Below are 20,120 nucleotides of genomic sequence, written 5' to 3' on the forward strand. Positions count from 1 at the left end.
AAACGGTGGGGTCTGAAAGCAGACCCAAGTGCCTCCTACAGACACTAAGCAAGAACTGGTTCACTTGGAGCCAGCAGGAGGGTGTATACTGCAGGGGAGGAGATATTCTTTGTTTAGTGTCCTCCTAGTGGCAGCAGCATAACACCCATGGTCCTGTGTCCCCCAATGAGGCGTAGGAGAAATATTAACATGTGAGAGTCCTCAGTGGTTGAAACCTTTTAATGGCTAACTGAAAAGAAGGTATCAAGCATTAAGGACTCAATTTTTAATATTTCGGTTCTGTCTAAAAACGTAAAATCGGTTGTCTCCTAATGATAAAATGCACTTGGACGTTTTACGTTCTGATCGATTTCGCCTCCGCTTCGTGCTTTTAGACAGAACCTTGTGTAAGAGATTACAAAAAAAAAATCTTTTGGCTCTAGTTCTTATTTTTTTGCAGTGCTAAATTTTTAATTTTCATAGGAATGTGACAGCTAGAAATTCTTAAGTTTTTTTTTTTAACCCTGAAATTTTGTAACACAACATTATAGAAAAGATGACATTTGGCAAACCACGGCTCTCCACCGATCACAGAACTACAACCTTCAGCATACTTGTCAGTTATTCTAGGAGTTGTGCTCCAAGAGGTGAGGTGTAGTGATGAGCGAGCATGCTCGAGTGTTATCCGTGTAGTGATGAGCGAGCGCTCGAGTGTTATCCGTGTAGTGATGAGCGAGCGCTCGAGTGTTATCCGTGTAGTGATGAGCGAGCATGCTCGAGTGTTATCCGTGTAGTGATGAGCGAGCATGCTCGAGTGTTATCCGTGTAGTGATGAGCGAGCATGCTCGAGTGTTATCCGTGTAGTGATGAGCGAGCATGCTCGAGTGTTATCCGTGTAGTGATGAGCGAGCATGCTCGAGTGTTATCCGTGTAGTGATGAGCGAGCATGCTCGAGTGTTATCCGTGTAGTGATGAGCGAGCATGCTCGAGTGTTATCCGTGTAGTGATGAGCGAGCATGCTCGAGTGTTATCCGTGTATCTCGCGAGTGCTCGAGTAATATGTTCAGAGTCCCCGTTGCCTAAAAAAACCAGGCAATCCCTGCATGTGTTACAGCTGTCTAACAGCCGCGAGACATGCAGCTGCGGGAACACAAACATATTATTCGAGCACGCCGAAGACACTTATTACCCGAGCATTACCAGATAACACCTTATCCCAGCACGCTCGCCCATCATTAGTGAAGTTGGAGGCCGATCGAGCCCTTCCTATATAGGACTTGGCAGAGCCCAACCTGAAAGATGATGACTGATCAAAGCTCTAACCACAACGTTCACCTGGTTCCAACTCCATCAATACTGACGGCATAAATCTCCGATACGAGTCTTTGTGCGTTTTTAATCTCTACCGCAGCAACGGGATTTTACTTTATTTTTTTATCTTATTTACAATTTTGTTAATCCTACGATGTCCTACCTTGACTATTCGATTATTGCTAGAGGCAAAAAAAAAAAAAAAAAAAGAAGTGCGATACTAGAGCACCGGAGGAACTCCCGAGAATCTCTGTATGTGTTCTACAGCAGCCTCCAGCTCTCGCAGAACTACAACAACCAGCATGTCCTGCCCATCACAGATCTGAGAGGTGAAATTTGGAAACAGATCTGACAACTCTCCATTCCTCAGGGAAATAGGTTTTTGTCCAATTCTTCATTGCTTAGTGCAGATTATGGGTCCATTTAAACAAAAAAAAATTTTTTTTACTTACATCAAGTTAAAAAATAGAATGGGACCTACAGTATTCACTGACAACAAGCAGAGGTAAGATGGTGACTTTGCAAAGTGCAAAGCTGCAGCCACTCATTGCATAATGACCAAATGGTTTTCTGTAAAGAAAGTCTGTAGTTTGGATAAAGTTCTAGAAATGAGGAGACCCCAAGATGATGCTGTGAGTTACGACAGGTTTTCGCTCAATGCAGCAAGAGAAAGAGGTCGGCACCATACAAGCGGTGATCGCACAGTAACAAATTATATAGATAGCGTACAATGTGCCGTGTATTGTCGGTTGTGTAACATTAAAGCACAATTTTCAAAAAAACAGCGCCATCTGTGGCTGAGAACTGTAAGAACTGCAGCTCAGTTCCATTAAATATTTGGGGCAAAACAAAGTCACAATCCGTGTACAAGAATGGCGCTGTTTTTGGAAAACAAAAAATGTACAACTCGTCTATAATACAGAAAACATAGTACTGATCCAGAGTTACATCCTGTATTATACTCCAGAGCTGCACTCGCTATTCTGCTGGTGCAGTCACTGTGCACATACATTACATTACTGATCCTGAGTTACATCCTGTATTATACCCCAGAGCTGCACTCACTATTCTGCTGGTGCAGTCACTGTGTACATACATTACTGATCCTGAGTTACATACTGTATTATACCCCAGAGCTGCACTCACTATTCTGCTGGTGCAGTCACTGTGTACATACATTACATTACTGATCCTGAGTTACATCCTGTATTATACTCCAGAGCTGCACTCACTATTCTGCTGCTGCAGTCACTGTGTACATACATTACTGATCCTGAGTCACATACTGTATTATACTCCAGAGCTGCACTCACTATTCTGCTGCTGCAGTCACTGTGTACATACATTACATTACTGATCCTGAGTTCCATCCTGTATTATACTCCAGAGCTGCACTCACTATTCTGCTGCTGCAGTCACTGTGTACATACATTACTGATCCTGAGTCACATACTGTATTATACTCCAGAGCTGCACTCACTATTCTGCTGCTGCAGTCACTGTGTACATACATTACATTACTGATCCTGAGTTACATCCTGTATTATACTCCAGAGCTGCACTCACTATTCTGCTGGTGCAGTCACTGTGTACATACATTACATTACTGATCCTGAGTTACATCCTGTATTATACCCCAAAGCTGAATGCAGCTATAGGATGTAACTCAGGACCAGTAATGTAATGTATGTACACAGTGACTGCACCAGCAGAATAGTGAGTGCAGCTCTGGGGTATAATACAGGATGTAACTCAGGATCAGTAATGTAATGTATGTACACAGTAACTGCACCAGCAGAATAGTGAGTGCAGCTCTGGGGTATAATACAGGATGTAACTCAGGATCAGTAATGTAATGTATGTACACAGTGACTGCACCAGCAGAATAGTGAGTGCAGCTCTGGAGTATAATACAGGATATAACTCAGGATCAGTAATGTATGTATGTACACAGTGACTGCACCAGCAGAATAGTGAGCACAGCTCTGGAGTATAATACAGGATGTAACTCAGGATCAACAGAAGTTAAATTAGAAATCGACTCATTTACATTCTAAATATAAAATTTTGCTTAAAGTTGTACATACCCTTTAATTAAATTCTATTACTGTGTGATCACAATTGATTATATGTATTTTAATTCAAAATTTTTAAATTCACCCAAAAAAATCAGGGCACCCCGAAACAAAATGTCATTATTAATTAGGGTCCCTTTAATTAATATTTGACCTATAGGTTTAAATCTTTGCTTCTTATCGACTTAACCTACATTCGCGGGGTGAGCAAATCCCAACCAAAAAGCAAACACCCGAGATTCCCTGACTGCTGTTGACACTGGTTTGGGGCTGACGGTCCAGGGGGTCCACTACAACCTCTTGTTCCCCGGATTGCACTGTATAAGGGAGAGAACCAGACAAAGGTAATTGCACATAAAAAAGGAGAACTAAAGATCTAAAAATTCTCATGATTGCGGAATAAAAAGGTTTGGAAATGCCGATGCAGATGCCGGCAATGTATCTAATCGCCGCTCTCCTCTCCCGTCACCGCTAATGGCTTTAGGTGGCTTTAGTGGTAGTGGATGATGGCTGAAATCTAGGAAGGTAGAGTCCAAATTTGCTTTCAATTCCTGCAAAAGTCGCCACTGCTAGTCTATATCCGCCGACATGGTCGGGATTCGGCGCAGGCAGCGTGATGCGGGACTTGGGGACCGGCTCTGAACCGGCTCGTTTCCTGGAATAGAAAGAAATAAAATAAATATTGGGTTAGAACATGGAACTTAATAAATCTAAAGAGAGTGACCCCCTATGGATTTTTTTTTTTTTTTTTTTTACATCAATGTCGCCGTTTTGTTTGCCGATGGAATTGTTTTTTACTTGTGCCATTTTGGGGTACATCACGGGGCCGATGCATTAAGACTGGTATTGCCACGCTCCCGCTAATTCAGTCTCGCTGGAGGATAAGGCGCGAAGAGGCACATGCCGCTTTAATGACTTCAGCGCATTTTGTGGAGCGGCGTGCACCTCCATCCCATGAGCCAAAAGTCGTAAAATGTTGGTGCAATTCGGCGTTGTGCAAAATGTTGGCAACTTTTCAAAGCTTTTGTGTCAGTTTTCTGCAGAACAGCTCCATAAGTTTACCGATTACCAGTTCTACACTTCCTTTCAGGGCAAATACCAAAAAACAGAGAAATGCTGCCATTTTTTTTTTAAATTTTTTTATTTTTGTTCTACGCCATTCAGCACACGGTATAAATGACCTGTTTGGTTTCACGGAATAAATGTAACATTTATTATATTTTTTTAATTTTTAGATATTAATACTTTCAAGTGTCTTTGTGCTATAGCAACCTATTCATACCCAGCCATGTGAGGGGGGAGCACGCTCCTTTCTAAATCCTTAAGATGCTGCTGTCAAGAACAACCATGGTATCTAAGAGGTGCAGCAGGAGCAAAATTGTGTGTACCAGCTCTGATGCTGTCGCTGATATTGAGGATGTCCTGACTGTATCTGCAAGATCAACCTAATAAAAACGTACGTTGTGGGAACAAGCACCAAACCAAGATGGACATTTTCATCGCAGATCAAGTAGTAGATTCCTAAACAGTAAAAAGTCTTAAAAAAGATAAAACTGAAAACAGTCTGAACAGAGAAGCTCGGATCGGTGTTTTCAGCTCCAGTGCAGAACAATGTGTCTCCACGGATAAAGATTAAAAACAAGTGTAATATAATCTGCTACTGCGTGTTATTCCCTTCACTTTTGGCAGGGTATTTTTGGTAATTTAGTGCAGAAAAGATGGAAGGCATTACAAAGGTCTGCAAAGAAGATGTGCACACAAATCGGTAGGCAGCAGTCTATTTCCTAGACAAACAAGACGGCACCAAGAACCCCACAACTTCTATAAACGACACATCGGAAAGAGCCGGCTCTTCACTAGAACCGATGCAGCCCAATAACATTGCCCTACGGCAGTGGTCCCCAACTCCGGTCCTCAAGAGCCACCAACAGGTCATGTTTTCAGGATTTCCTTAGTATTGCACAGGTGATGGAATTATTGCCTGTGCAGATGATGCAATTATCACCTGTGCAATACTAAGGAAATACTGAAAACGTGACCTGTTGGTGGCTCTTGAGGACCGGAGTTGGGGAACACTGCCCTACGGAATACGAGGGGCTGCCCAATGTGTGCAGAGTATGATCAATTCAACGAGGTTATAAAGCGGAAGGTGTTGTCATCAAAGACCATGGAAGGAATGTAGGGGGAAAAAAGCATTGATGAAATAAGTAAACTTAATAGAAGTCAAAAACTTACACTCCACCAAAATCCACGTAGAACCATCGCTGCAATAACTCATAGGTCACAAGAGTCACGCCAAACTGTGGAGAGGACCTGAACACACGGGCTGCAGGATGACAGAATGCAAGACGCGAATATAAGGAAACGGGCATATCCAAGATCAAGCAGAGAATAACAGACGGATAGGAGCTCAGATAGAGGGCTGACTGATACTGAACAGATAGAGGGTCAGAGATGATCAGATCACCATCTGCCTGACCCCCAATGTGATCTCTCATCTACTTATCTGATCACCCATCTGACCCCCAGCCTATTTATCTAATCTCCTATCTGACCCCCAGCCTATTTATCTAATCTCCTATATCATCTGCCTATTTATCGGCTCATCTATATGATCTCCTGCCTATTTATCTGATCATTATCTGATCTCCTGCCTATTTATCGGCTCATCTATATGATCCCTTGCCTATTTGATTATCTAACTGATCCATTACCTATTTACCTGGCCCCCACCTATTTATCTGATCATTATCTGATCTCCTGCCTATTTATCGGATCATCTATATGATCTCCTGCCTATTTATCTAATCTCCTATATCATCTCCTGCCTATTTATCGGATCATCTATATAATCTCTTGCCTATTTATCGGATCATCTATATAATCTCCTGCCTATTTATCGGATCATCTATCTGATCTCCTGCCTATGTATCGGATCATCTATCTGATCTCCTGCCTATCTATCGGATCATCTATCTGATCTCCTGCCTATGTATCGGATCATCTATATGATCTCCTGCCTATTTATCGGATCATCTATATGATCTTCTGCCTATTTATCTGCTCATCTATCTGATCTCCTGCCTATTTATCTGATTATCTACCTGATCCATTACCTATTTACCTGACCACCACCTACTTATCTGATCATTATCTGATCTCCAACCTATCTGATCATCTATCTGATCTCCCGTCTGATCCAGTATTTATGCGATCTCCCATCTATATCTGATCTAGTGGTGTCAGTGCATCCATATTCATGTGGATATCTTACCTCCGGCGCCTTTCCATAACGCCCGATGTCCTTCCTCTCGCAGGATTTTCCGGAAGCAGTCTATGACGCCAGAATAAGTGGTTTGACCAGCTCGTGCCGCAACCTGCAGTCGAGTCTTAATGACATCAGCAGGGGTCACTAGTGAAGCCGCCGGCATACCTGTAGACCAAACCACAATCAACATATTGATCTCAACAGCATAACTCAAAATAAATACCTCAGCTACTTCAGTTTCCATAAATACCCAATAAAGTCAAAGGGTTTCCAGGGGGCTCCATGTAACACTGCACCATCCAGCAGCTGACTATTAGGACCTTTCAAGAGCCAAACACAATTACTGCTTTACAGGGAGTCTTAATTTTCTTAAGGGGTCCGTTTGAGACACCTCTTTGAAGGGACATTTCCCACATGAAAGTTCTAATCTTCTGTCCCGCTGGCCTCCGACTTTTAAAGTCCTGACTACGCATCTTTTACGTAGAGTCTTGTTTAGTGGCCTTGGTCTTTGAAACATGACCTTCGGTTTCTACCAGGAAAAGTAGCCATTGCAGGGCTCATACAGGTCATCTGCTGGCTTCTTGTGGTGAGTTATAAGACAATAGGATCCCAACAGTTGTGATTTAGAACAAAATGATAGGAGACTCTCTCTGTGGGGGGGTATATTGGTGGCCATACTGGTTGTCAACCAGGTCTCCCTGAGGTACAAAACGTCTACTATGATAAGTAATTTTAATGGGATGCTCTCATGAAAAATAACGTTTCCTATGTGTTCGTTTAAGGAAATTTATGCATCAATCTCACGTTTGTTCTTTACTTATCAGATCTACCATATGAAGGCTGCGCCATCTAAAGCCAGATTCAGAGACATCTCCATGGGTCAATGGATATAAATCTGGTTAATGCCTAACGAAAACCGGAGATCTTTCTTCTCACATAATTGCTACGAAAAACGATAGCACGATATACAAAAACGTGCACAAATATGCAGTCCAGAGCAAGCCCTCTTCCAAATGGCGAAGAGCTTCCATTCTCCGGCATATCGGACCAGAAGGTCCTGCAAAAGTCAAGAATTGAAGACCACTTTTTACCAAAGCTAGGAGAGTTCAACCGGCTCTTGGGTTTTGCTACTTCAGCATCCACCAGAAGAGAAAAAATTTGACTTCCCTTGAAGGAGGAAGCCAAGGTTGCAATAAGGTGAGGAATTTTATGAGGTAGTGTGTGGCCATCAAACACCAGAAGGACAGCCACATGTAAAAAATGAATAATGAATACCCCTCCAATCTATTCTAAACTCTGCTGCCCGACTAATCCACCTGTCCCCCCGCTATTCCCCGGCCTCTCCCCTCTGTCAATCCCTTCACTGGCTCCCCATTGCCCAGAGACTCCAGTACAAAACCCTGACCATGACGTACAAAGCCATCCATAACCTCTCTCCTCCATACATCTGTGACCTTGTCTCCCGGTACTTACCTACACGCAACCTCCGATCCTCACAAGATCTCCTTCTCTACTCCCCTCTCATCTCCTCTTCCCACAATCGCATACAAGATTTCTCTCACGTATCACCCCTACTCTGGAACTCTCTACCACAACACATCAGACTCTCGCCTACCATCGAAACCTTCAAAAAGAACCTGAAGACCCACCTCTTCCGACAAGCCTACAACCTGCAGTAACCACCAATCGACCAAACTACTGCATGACCAGCTCTATCCCCACCTACTGTATCCTCACCCATCCCTTGTAGATTGTGAGCCTTCGCGGGCAGGGTCCTCTATCCTCCTGTACCAGTTATGACTTGTATTGTTTAAGATTATTGTACTTGTTTTTATTATGTATACCCCCTCCTCACATGTAAAGCGCCATGGAATAAATGGCGCTAGAACAATAAATAATAATAATAATAATAATAAGGCTGCAACAGCCAAAAGAAACTAAGTATTCCCCAATATTTGTAGCCAAAAAAAACAGGAAAATAAGGAGATGGCACTCAAGCAAAAGTGAAGTGCGTGCAAACGTGCCCTGGATTAGTGTGATCTTGTCCCCATGGTCATCAGTCCTGGGGCACTTATGTCCCACTTGCTTTCAAAACCAAACTACTTGTATACTCAAAACCTTTCTGCTTGAGGTCTATTATACGAGCCCAACTGAGGGGAATCCAGATCTCCACAGCTTTTACACTTTTTTTAAATTACAGTAGATAAAATAAAAAAATAAATAAATTATAGAACGAGTCTATTTAGTATATTTGGCAATCGTATGATCCGAAGGGCAGTGTAGAACTCCGAAATATGACTGACCTCATGTTTCCCAGGAGGATATTATCTCATGGTAAGAAGTGTGCCATCATCTCTTGAGGGTTTAAAAAAAAAATAACCAAAAAAACTAAATTAGAGGGTAGGAAAGAATACTGAATGATTTTCCAAATCCGTCCCAAGAAATAAAAGAAACCCTATGATGGGATATCCGTGCCCATTGAGCCACATCGACCATTACTCCGTGGATGGTATACCACCCCGGCGATAACATAGAAAGTTCTAGTGTTCAATATATCACACCGGCTGATGAACGAGACTTACAAGCTTTCGAAAATCCAGCTCCACACAATCCCCAACATGTCTGATGATTAAACTCAGATTTTTGGGAGGTGAAAGCTCTTTGGCCTTTTGCTTTTTTTCTTTTCACGCCTCTTTGTGGCTACTGGCAAGGAACACACAGCGAGCTGAAAAGCAAAGTCTTCAAAACTCACCACCGCTGCCGCCACCACTTTACCCACAGGCGCGCGCAAGCATGACTGTCTGCCACCACCTTAAATAACCCTATGTAAACTCTGCATCCCTGCAAAGAAACATTTCTGTGCAAAATCAGCAAACCAAAATACAGCTAGGATTTCAGGAGGGAGGGTAGGAAGGAATCCCACCAAAACTTTCATCTCTCCCAATGCATTCGATCTGCGCAGTGCGGGCCCCTTGCTCAGATGTCTTACCGTGGCACACAATATCCATGTAGGTGGGTCGCATTCAGTCTACATTAGATGGAAATGAAGAACACATGGCCAAGCGCTTGGAAATTAGCATGCAGACCGAGCAACGGCTTTACCAAACACACTTTCTGTATAAAGTCATTGGCAGCTACTTAAGAGAATCTACACCTTTGATTGACAATCCGTAAACTCAATATTTAGGATCTTGTAATAGGGCTTTTTTTTTTTTTTATTTGAAATCACCAAAAATCTGGCTATTTAAAGATAATTTCAGATTAAGATCCAGTTCACTTTTATTGATGAGAGAGCTTCACCCGAGTCATCCAGAAACCTACGTTATATTGATGAGGAGCAAAAATGGAGAAGCAGCTGTCTACAGATGGGCGTCTTCAGTTTGCCCTAATACCTGGTCATATTGCAAGGTTCTATAGTCACATGCGGACTTACAAAGTAGCTACCTATAGACCGTAAAGGAGACGGTTTTCTTCCTTCGGGATGGGAGCTTTTTTTGTGTATCTCTGGCATTAACTGAGATGTTGCAGGTTGAAGATTGCCTTGGTCCAAATGCCAATGAAGACAACGAGCCCGTCACTGGTCCTTGACTGACAGGTCATTTCTTTCTTAGAATCATAAAATGTTAGAGTTAGAAGGGACCTCCAGGGTCATCGTGACCAACTCCCTGCTCAATGCAGGATTCACCAAACCCTCTCAGACCGAAGTCTGTCCAGCATCTGTTTGGAGACTTCCATTGAAGGAGAACTCGCCACCTCTCATGGCCGCCTGCTCCACTCATTGATCACCCTCTCACTGTGTAAAAGTTTTCCTAATATTCCTAATATCTAATCTGTATCTTCTCCTTTAAAAGTGATTCCTGTGCACACAAAGAATTGCCCAGGTTCCACTAAGATATTAAATCAGATCATTGGAAGCTAAGTCCAGAGAGCCAACCATTACACCATGGAACCAGAGGTTCTTGCTTGACATAGTCCTACTCTCGGATCGTCATCAGTTTATTACGCATGTGTATACCCTTTGAAAAGGCAACCCAAGCCAGTGAAGTCATCCGCGTAGAATCTTGGCCAAGGGAGGCAAGTCAGAGAAAGAACGACCGATCAGTCAAAGACTGGCGTCTGGCAGGCAACTGAGGTGTTGTGTGGAAGGAAAGATTAAAGTGCAGTGTCCACCCAGCTGCACTTCCAATTACAACGTTATGGCTGGATTTCTCTGCAATTTCTAAATGAAATACTGCAAGCAAAATACAGAATTAATAAGCAAAGGGCCTTTAGATAAGGGTGTAGTAACCAGATGACTGATTTCCTTTAAGTCTTCACTTTTTGTTCTGGCTTGAAAAAAAGTTAACTGACGGCAGTAGGAAATTCGAAAGAAAGTCGATGGCGATGTGGACGCACTTAAGCATTCACCGACCTAGTCAAGTTGATGGAAGTGCCAGAAAGAGCAGAGTAATCAGCTCCATGTTTTTCCATATCTTCCATAGACTTCTCTATCAACTTTCATGGCCTGAAATGGTGGACGAGGGTAACGGTGTCCCAAAATTCAGCCATCCACATACCTTGTGCATGCGTCATAAATTCGTGGGATTACACTTCTTAATTAACCACCTCAATTCTATGCAACCTTTGTCCTGCGAGTAAACCGGCACGTGTGGTGGAAATGCCATCCCTACTGACTATTACTTCTGGATTCTACCTCCAATTCCAAAGCAAACAAGTCTTGGAGCGAAACATGAAATCTTTTCTTCTTGCAGTTTATTAAGTCCGTGAGGGTTTCAGCCAAACCAGCATGGTCTGGCTCCTCGTGCTCCAAACAACTGCAGTAAACAGCCGCACACACAGGAGACGACGTACATCTAAGGAGACTCGGAACGGGGAGAATTAAAAATAGAGAGACCGTCTATAACACGTGGTCACGGGAAAACATGACAAGAAGCAAATTATTCCGTCAATCCAGCGCCCAAAGCAAGCTTGCGAGAAAAGACAAGCCCGTCTGTGAGCGGCGACCACCGAGATGGACGGCAGTGAAACAAACCCAATCAACCGCTATTAATCCAAGGTCTTGAGAGCCGAGATTAAAACGTTCCAAGTGCCAGATTAACAAAAAGCTGCCCCAATCGTTCGGCATTTTTAAAAGGTTTGTCCAGGTCCAAGATTTTTAGGATAGGTTTTTATTTATTTTTAATCCTGCTCAGAAATTATAATTTAATGCCTATCAGTTCCCATCGCTGCTGGGAACCGCTTTCCGGTTCCATACTGTGTTTCAACCAGGATGTCTTGAAGAGCAGATGTCAATCAGGATGACCTGGCTGGAGGAGACATATTATATTACAGTAAAAAGCCACAAAAACAGTAAAAAGATAACAAAAAAAAAAAAAAAAAAAAAGCTTCCTCCGTCCCTGCCTGCAGAATCGGAATGTATTGTATCATATCTCTAGATGTGTTCGTTGCACCCGAACGTAGATTTCGCAGCGTTGTAGATCGCTCGGCTGACATAAATGAAAGCATAAAAGCCGCCTGTGAGACTGAACATCAAAAGGGGGGAATTATCTCGGTCTGCGATCACATCAGCAGCGTTCAAAGGGGACGGCTGAATCTCAGAAATTGTTTGGCTTGTCGATGTACGCTTGCATTTCACATCGGCGCGCGGGCTTCCATGTTAAAGGCTTGTTTTGTTCCATTGAAACAGGTCGGGGAGTAGCTGAGTCTAAAGACACTTGTATCTGATCGAGTCGTTGGGAAAAGGAACGCTTTATGGCTACCCGTGCTTTGAAATGGAAGCCTCAGGGAAAAAAAAAAAAAAAAAAAGTTTCCATAGGTTTACGTGATATTTTTTATGGTCTCCATATAGTTGGCTATACAACATTTTTTTTCTTTTATTTAATTTCCAGTCCATTAGGAGCCATGTCTGTAGGTATAACTTGCTGGAAATGACTGGCAGTAAAAAAGTATAATCGTGCATAAATAAAAAATAAATATATATGTTTTTTTTAATGAAAGTAGGATTAAAAATGTTGCCTTGAACTACTGGCAAAGTCGTGGTCACAGGAAATTAGTGGAGAGAGAGCACGCTGATGCTCGGGTGGTATAAGGTCCTGTGTCCATCCAAAGATGTTGATCCAAACAGGGAACGCTTGAGTCTTCAATAATGTTGGAAATTTTGGAAAGTTTTGGCTAAAGATAGCAGCGTGCTTTCCATGTTCTAATAGAGGCAGTTTTAGGGAGTGATGAGTTCTAGTCACCCAAGCTCATCTGCGGTGCACGGCCCCCTATTTCTCTGTAACATGCTGCTTTTCAGTACGCCGTGTATCTTCCCGTTACAAAAAGTAAAGGTCCCGTTACATAAATGAAGCAGGACAAAATAACAGATTTTAGCAGGACCAACCAACCATTTGGTATGTATGGGGGCCTTACAACTCTTCCCAGATGTTGGGGGACAAGGATAAAGCAAAATGCCAGCACCCTCTCCTGAGTTGCATTGGGGGGGAATCGGGAGAAGGTGTTGTTGGCCAAGCGTTCATGTGTATGAGGGACTCCGAGGATGATGGCCAACCGTTCACGCATGCTGAGGAGTCGGGAGTGAGGGGGTGCGAGTAGAGTTGGCCGACCATTCGTACGCAGAGAGAAGTCAGCAACATGGTCTGTCTGCCGAGCATTTGTGCATATCGTGGGAGTCAGGAGAAAGGACCAATGGGTAAGAGGAAGTCTGAGTATGGGGGAGTCACAGGGATTTGAGTACAGTTCACCGTTCGCAAGTAGAGCCCAAGTGGTCACACATACAGGGAAATCAGGAGAGGGGGCTATTGGCTGAGCGTTCGTACGTAGAGCCCAAGTGGTCACACATACCTGGAACTCAGGAGAGGAGCCTGTTGGCTGAGCATTCGTATGTAGAGCACAAGTGGTCACACGTACGTGGAACTCAGGAGAGGGGGCTGTTGGCTGAGCATTCGTAGAGCACAAGTGGTCACACGTACGGGGAACTCAGGAGAGGGGGCTGTTGGCTAAGCATTCGTACCTAGAGGCCAAGCGGTCACATGTACGAGGAACTCAAAAGAGGGGGCTGTTGGCTAAGCATTCGTACCTAGAGGCCAAGCGGTCACATGTACGAGGAACTCAAAAGAGGGGGCTGTTGGCTGAGCGTTCGTACGTAGAAGCCAAGTGGTCACACATACAGGGAAATCAGGATAGGGGGCAGTTGGCTGAGCGTTCGTACGTAGAGCCCAAGCGGTCACATGTACGAGGAACTCAGGAGAGGGGGCTGTTGGCTGAGCGTTCGTACCTAGAGGCCAAGCGGTCACACATGCAGGGAGCTCAGGAGAGGGGGCTGTTGGCTGAGCATTCGTGCATTTAGGAGAGTTGGAAGAAGGGGCTGCCGGAGAACATTCAGTCGGCCTCAGGTGTATGGCTACAGCCATGTGTTTAGTCAGTCACCCACCAGGAGCCAGGGGAGGGAGGACGAGCCCCCGACGCGCAGGAGCCGGGGGAGGGAGGACGAGTCCCCGACGCGCAGGAGCCGGGGGAGGGAGGACGAGCCCCCGACGCGCAGGAGCCGGGGGAGGGAGGACGAGCCCCCGACGCGCAGGAGCCGGGGGAGGGAGGACGAGCCCCCGACGCGCAGGAGCCGGGGGAGGGAGGACGAGCCCCCGACGCGCAGGAGCCGGGGGAGGGAGGACGAGCCCCCGACGCGCAGGAGCCGGGGGAGGGAGGACGAGCCCCCGACGCGCAGGAGCCGGGGGAGGGAGGACGAGCCCCCGACGCGCAGGAGCCGGGGGAGGGAGGACGAGCCCCCGACGCGCAGGAGCCGGGGGAGGGAGGACGAGCCCCCGACGCGCAGGAGCCGGGGGAGGAGGAGCCCCACCGCACATGTGTTGGGTGTGGAAGGGGGAATACCACTGCCCTGTAAATGAGGAGGGAGCCCCCTCCTCCGACACAGAAGCACAGGGAGGAGCCCCCCGTGCAGGAGCAGTAGAAAGGTAGTCTGTGCCTACATGTTTATATATAGTTTAGAGATAGGTCAAAAGTGTTCAACTAGTCTTAACGTCCTGGACAGTGAAAGAGTGAAAGGGTTAATTTTCCATGCCTATATACCAGTAATTCCTGACTGCGCATATCTCTACATGGTGCTGGGACCTGCTGCACCTTCCTGCCTCCTGATAACACCCACATCACTACATTTATCACCACAGATCCAGATAAGGGAGCCAAAGTGTATTTTGTGTTGCTTCAGTAAAAATATATCAAAATATGTGAAGAATGTAAGAGGAGACCACCCATCACTGCGGTGTACCTACACGCATCAGCCATCGCCTGCAGCAGCACATGGGGAAAAGCAGCACGCAGGGCGAGAGACAGCGGACCTGGAGGATGCAGAGCGTTTCATCTGGATCCGGAACCGGCTTCTAGATCCGACTGTTGTGAAATTTACAATCCGACACACCTGCCGAGACATGTGCGCGATCGACAGGTATCGTGCATGTCTACAGTTCATTAGAATAGGACATGGGCGCAGCAGCAGCTGATCGGGCACGGGGATTAGCTGGTGTCTTCTGGGAGAGGGGCGGACATGTCACCACTGTAGCCACACCGGGGTCCAGAGGCGGAGGGGACCTGCCGGCACCAGTGACTATTTCAGCTGAATGTGAGCCCTTACACCAGAAAGGAAACCAGGATGGGGGAGCAGGATAGGGCTCATTATACCAGGAAGGGGATCCAAGATGGAGGACATTACCCCAGGAAGGGGATAGTATACCAAGAGAGGGACCAGGATAGGGGACATTATACCAAGGAGGAGGCCATGTTGGGAGATATTATCCCAGAAATGGGCCCAGTATGGGGGACATTATTACTGCACGTGGCGTGCACTATTATACAACACCCTCTCTAGTTATGGATGGGGTGGTCCGCTGTTATGTACAGTCCCATCCAATAATTACATCGTCATGTATAGCACCTCTTACATAGTGTATTCGTTATTTTTTTTTATTCACAGCACCCTCTATTTATTACAGAGTCCTCTCTTGTTAGGCATAAAATGACTTGATGGAGCAGAGTCTGACCAGAAGACCAGTCCATCAACCACCTCCATCAGAAAAGAAGCTTTCCCATGCTCCAACAGCATTCATTTCAGTTATATATATAACAAGACAATCCGATATGTGAGAGACGATGCTGTACATGAGAGAGGGCACTATGTAATAAGGGACGGTGCTGTACAAAAGAGAGAGCACTATGTACTAAGGGACGGTGCTGTACGCGAAAACAATGTAATAATGAGAGGAGACTATGTAACATATCTCTATCTGTAGCTTGGTCGCCATAAAGGTAGAGGGGCCTACACACATTTCTTGCACAGGGGCGCAAACCTGTTAAGAGGAACCCGACGGCTGATACATGCTACCCCGTCCGCTGGCAACAAGCATGGGGGCACTGGCTGTGCGATCTCAGCTGGGCATGTTAGACTTTGAAGCACTGCGGCGTTACAGAGAAACATTTTAATAGCCGCTGCGTTGTATACTAGTCAGACAGGCGATCCCCAGCACCTTCTCCCTGCCCGTATTGACAGGTCTCTGCCTATGTGCAGGCATTGGCAGAGACCTTGCAGTCACTGATGCATGTTGCCCACGGATGTGGTAACATGTCTCCGTTGACTGTTTCGAGAATAAAAAGTTTGTTAGGACTTCCGCATTGCCACTACATGAACTTAAAGGGGTGTTCCAGGATTACAAAAACATGGCCTTTATTCAGTAACAGCGCCACCACTGACCATGGACTGTGTCTCTTTTTTCAACTTAGCCCGGTTGAAGTGAATACAGCTGAGCTGCAATACCACACACGACCTATAGTCAGGGGTGGCGCTGTTTATGAAAGAAAGCAGACCTTTTTTTTTTTTCTAATCCTGGACATCCCTTTTAATACATGGCACTCATCGGGATGAGAGCCAACAGGTTAATATTAAAGGCAATGTGGTAAGACACAAAATTATAATACATACCTGTGTCCCCATCTTAAATATTTTTTGAAGTCTAATTATGAGTATTAGTATTTTTAGTAAAACTTTTTTAAAGACTTAGAAAGGGTTACAAAAAAAAAATTAAAGGAGTTGTCTACTGCAGCTCACGACTGCATCAGAAGCAAGTTGCATCGGAAAACTCCTTTAATATCTCGCCCGCCCCACGCATGTCCTCTTCTAACGCTGCTTAATTCCTCCTGCAGGGATGACATCCTGCCACAGGGACGGGTGGCCAATGGTTGGAGACGTCTCACCCTCTCTCTTCCAGTGATTGGCTGCAGCGGTCACAAACAGGAAATAACAGACCAATGGGAGAACTGTGCAGCGGCAGACCTGGTGCGGGGGTGGATCGATTTTATGTTGTTAACTTGTTGGAAGCTTTTTATTCATAGTGGAGAACCCTTTTAAATGAGCACAGACGCGCTTCACTTACCGGCGATGGCTCCAGCTAGGAGGAGATACCCGGGGCTTACTCTGCCGTCCTCTCCAGCGAAGCGGCTTTTCAGGTGTGCATAGCAGGGAAAATATATGGCCGAAAAGGGGATATCCCGGAGAAAGCAGGCCTTGGCGCCCTGCGTGGGAGACAAACCAAGACGGGTCAAGTACCGATCACTGGAGCAATTCTATAACAGGAGGCCAAGTCCCTGTCTAACCCCTTTAACACATATTTTCTAGTCATTAGTTGGGCACTGGAAAGCTTTGGTGCCGTCAGCCCTGACAGGTAATGTTTGTGCCCTTACGTATCAGATTAATGTAGGGTAAACCTGCGGATTTCGGTGGGACATTTGTAAGGGGGGGGTATTCAAAGTTCCCTGGAATGAGAACGATTGGGCTGTTTGATTTCAACATGTCCGATCCTTTTGTCACTTGGGATAGGTAGGAATGGCTCGTCAAGGAGATGGGGCAGATCTCTCCTAAATTCACTGGTCTCTGTGTCCGATCTGCTATGTTCGGTTACGCAGAGTACGGATTTACAGCTCTAACGTTCTACCCTAGCGTAGGGCAGCCTATAAAGATGACCCATCCGATTCCCCAGTGAGGTAGGCCGCCATTAGAGTTGTCCGGCAGCGACCTAATCCCCTCTCCCTCTGCCAAATGTGCTTGTATGTGGGTAGTTAGGGTGGATTCATTATCTGTAGAATAACAGTGCGGCGTCACAGTGGGACGAACTTGTCACGTGACAAACAAAAAATGTGCTTCCATTGGCTCAAAGGGGAAAGACAGAGCGCCGGCTGCGCAGCCTGTCGCACCCTAATGCATTAAACTCATCAGCATCAATATTTTTACTCTGTGCTGTACAATTATTTTTACACAGATTTTTCTATCCATATATAATAAAAAAATATATATTTTATAATCTGATAAACTTATATATTTTTTTTTAAAACGCAGTTTTAAAAAGTGCACAAGATAGGGACGCCATTTTTAATAAATATGTTTAATAAAAAAAAAAAAAAAGACGTTAACCGTCCGCTGCTCCTACAATCAAAATCATTCCCCCTTTAATATAAAGTTGCTGTCCAATTAAACCCCCCTTCTTGGTGCCAATAAATCCTGCCGCTTGTCATCCCAGTGCACCTAAAGAATGCGCCATTATTTATCCATGAATGTACCCCCCCCCCCATGTATGTGGACACGTTCGTCCAATGAATGCAAAACTGATTTTTATATATATATATATATATATATATATATATATATATATATATATATATATATATATATATATATATATATATATATATATATATATTTTTTTTTTATTACCGTGGTTAAAGCGAAATGCAAACAAATCGCGGCGAGGCATTAAATCCCAATTAATTATACAAAAAAAAAAAAAGAAAAAAAAAATGCAAATAAAAATAAGGCAGCGGCTGCGGTTACGGGCCGCCACGTCAGGTGTCACCCATTGTGTTAAGCTGAGTTACGTCCCGGCTTCTGTCGGGGAAATGACGAATGTCCGGCCGAGAGATCATTTATTAGGATGCTGTATAAACATTAAAAAAAAAGCTGTGTTTAACCCTTTGCGTCCCCAGGTTCCTCCAAGTAGGATGCCCGGCCGTGGGTTGGGGGGGGGGTGGCGTTCATTACCCACCAAGCTCGGAGGACTTTTCTTTAGCATGCTAATTTTTGCATATTCCAAAAAAAAAAAAAAAGTGTCCGTACCTGCATAAAAACAGCCATCTCTACAACAAGGGGAGAGTAATTACGCTCACAAAGGCACCTCTGTGTCGGGTTGGGCAGAAGGAGCCAGCACGTCTGGGAGACGCAGGCTTAGCCCGGTCTCCTGCAGTGAATGCACATTGTCTCGTGCAAGGGGGAAAATGCCAGACGGGGAGGGAGAAGCCTTCATCTATGGAAGACAGAGGTGCACCTTGTCTGCTGGGGTTATTTAATGCTCCTGGCACCTGTAGACGCTCCCACCCCCTCTTAAGCACTTTTTTTCCCCCCCCCTTCCTTTTCCTTATATATCTTACAGGGTCTAGAAATAATTGCCATTTGGAGTCAATGGCTGCAAACAATAGACGGCAACTGGCTCCGTGATTCACCAAGGTTGTCCACCTCCTCCGGCAAAATCAGGGATGTGTAAACCCCAAGGTTTTACCTGCGAAGGGGCGCAACCGATCAGACACTATAGGATGAGGGGGCGATAAGGTCCATTTACATAATGGACACTTACGTGACCTAAAATATTGGCTACGGTTTCTACAAGTTTATTATGAAGGCAACTAAAACGGAAAAATAAAATTTACTCAGAGTTTTAATAAGAAAAAAAATAAAATAAAAAAAAAATAATGCAAAATATTGAGAAAACCGATAGAAATTGAAAGAACTTATAGAATTAAAAAGTGTTATTCTCCGATCTTCATACATGGATAATTTTCAGATACAAGCTGTAAATTAAATTACTAGCATTTTTGTAATTTACTGCTTATTAAAATTTGCAGCCGTTTTTTGAGTTTTAAACACTTTTATTCTGTTTATATCTTGTTGCCTAGGAGACCGACCACCGCAGCTGTCTAGCTTGTAAGCTGCGATTAAGCGCACCAGCGTTTCTGGCATGGCTACAAAACGTTGCTTACAAGACGAATAGAAAAAAAAAGAAAAAAAAAAAAGCTTGTGAGCACTGTGATTGTTGTGCTGTCTAGCAGCGGTGGTCGGTCTCCAAGGCAAGAAAAGGTAAACAAAAAAGTGTTACTATCTCGAGAACGGCTGAAAATTTGAATAAGAAGAAAATTGCAAAAGTGCTTGTAATGTGCGCTAAATACTGTAAAAAAAAAATCTAAATTTTTAGGAATTACATTTTTTTTTGGCTGCCAATCAAAAAAAAAAGCAATCAAAAAGTGTAATTTTTTTCCAAAATATTAAAAGACAAAAATCTCCATGTGCAAAAAAATCCAAAACAAGCCTTTAACAGCTCCAACTGGCAGAATAATAAAAAAAATAATGGGTCTCAGAAAATGGGGACAAAAAGCTTAAA

The 20,120-nt window shown here is 44.4% G+C and overlaps 2 protein-coding genes across 4 annotated transcripts in view; one reads left to right on the forward strand and one right to left on the reverse strand.

Annotated features, from left to right (window-relative positions):
• The window catches only part of DYNC1I1 (dynein cytoplasmic 1 intermediate chain 1), a 459,873-nt gene extending 451,035 nt beyond the window's left edge, over nucleotides 1-8,838 (forward strand). For all 3 annotated transcript variants that reach the window (XM_069729353.1, XM_069729358.1, XM_069729355.1), the window contains one exon: nucleotides 7,458-8,838. The gene's annotated coding sequence lies outside the window, so the exon portion shown is untranslated. The remainder of the gene's footprint in view (nucleotides 1-7,457) is intronic.
• Nucleotides 3,483-20,120, reverse strand: part of SLC25A13 (solute carrier family 25 member 13) — a 107,114-nt gene continuing 90,476 nt past the window's right edge. The window contains exons 15-18 of the mRNA XM_069729359.1: nucleotides 17,073-17,211; nucleotides 6,640-6,798; nucleotides 5,601-5,691; nucleotides 3,483-4,020 (exon numbers count right to left, since the gene is read on the reverse strand). Coding sequence (XP_069585460.1) covers nucleotides 3,846-4,020; nucleotides 5,601-5,691; nucleotides 6,640-6,798; nucleotides 17,073-17,211 — 564 coding nt within the window. The 3' untranslated portion in view covers nucleotides 3,483-3,845. The remainder of the gene's footprint in view (nucleotides 4,021-5,600; nucleotides 5,692-6,639; nucleotides 6,799-17,072; nucleotides 17,212-20,120) is intronic.

This window comes from Ranitomeya imitator, chromosome 6, assembly GCF_032444005.1.
Source record: "Ranitomeya imitator isolate aRanImi1 chromosome 6, aRanImi1.pri, whole genome shotgun sequence".
NCBI classification, from domain to species: domain Eukaryota; kingdom Metazoa; phylum Chordata; class Amphibia; order Anura; family Dendrobatidae; genus Ranitomeya; species Ranitomeya imitator.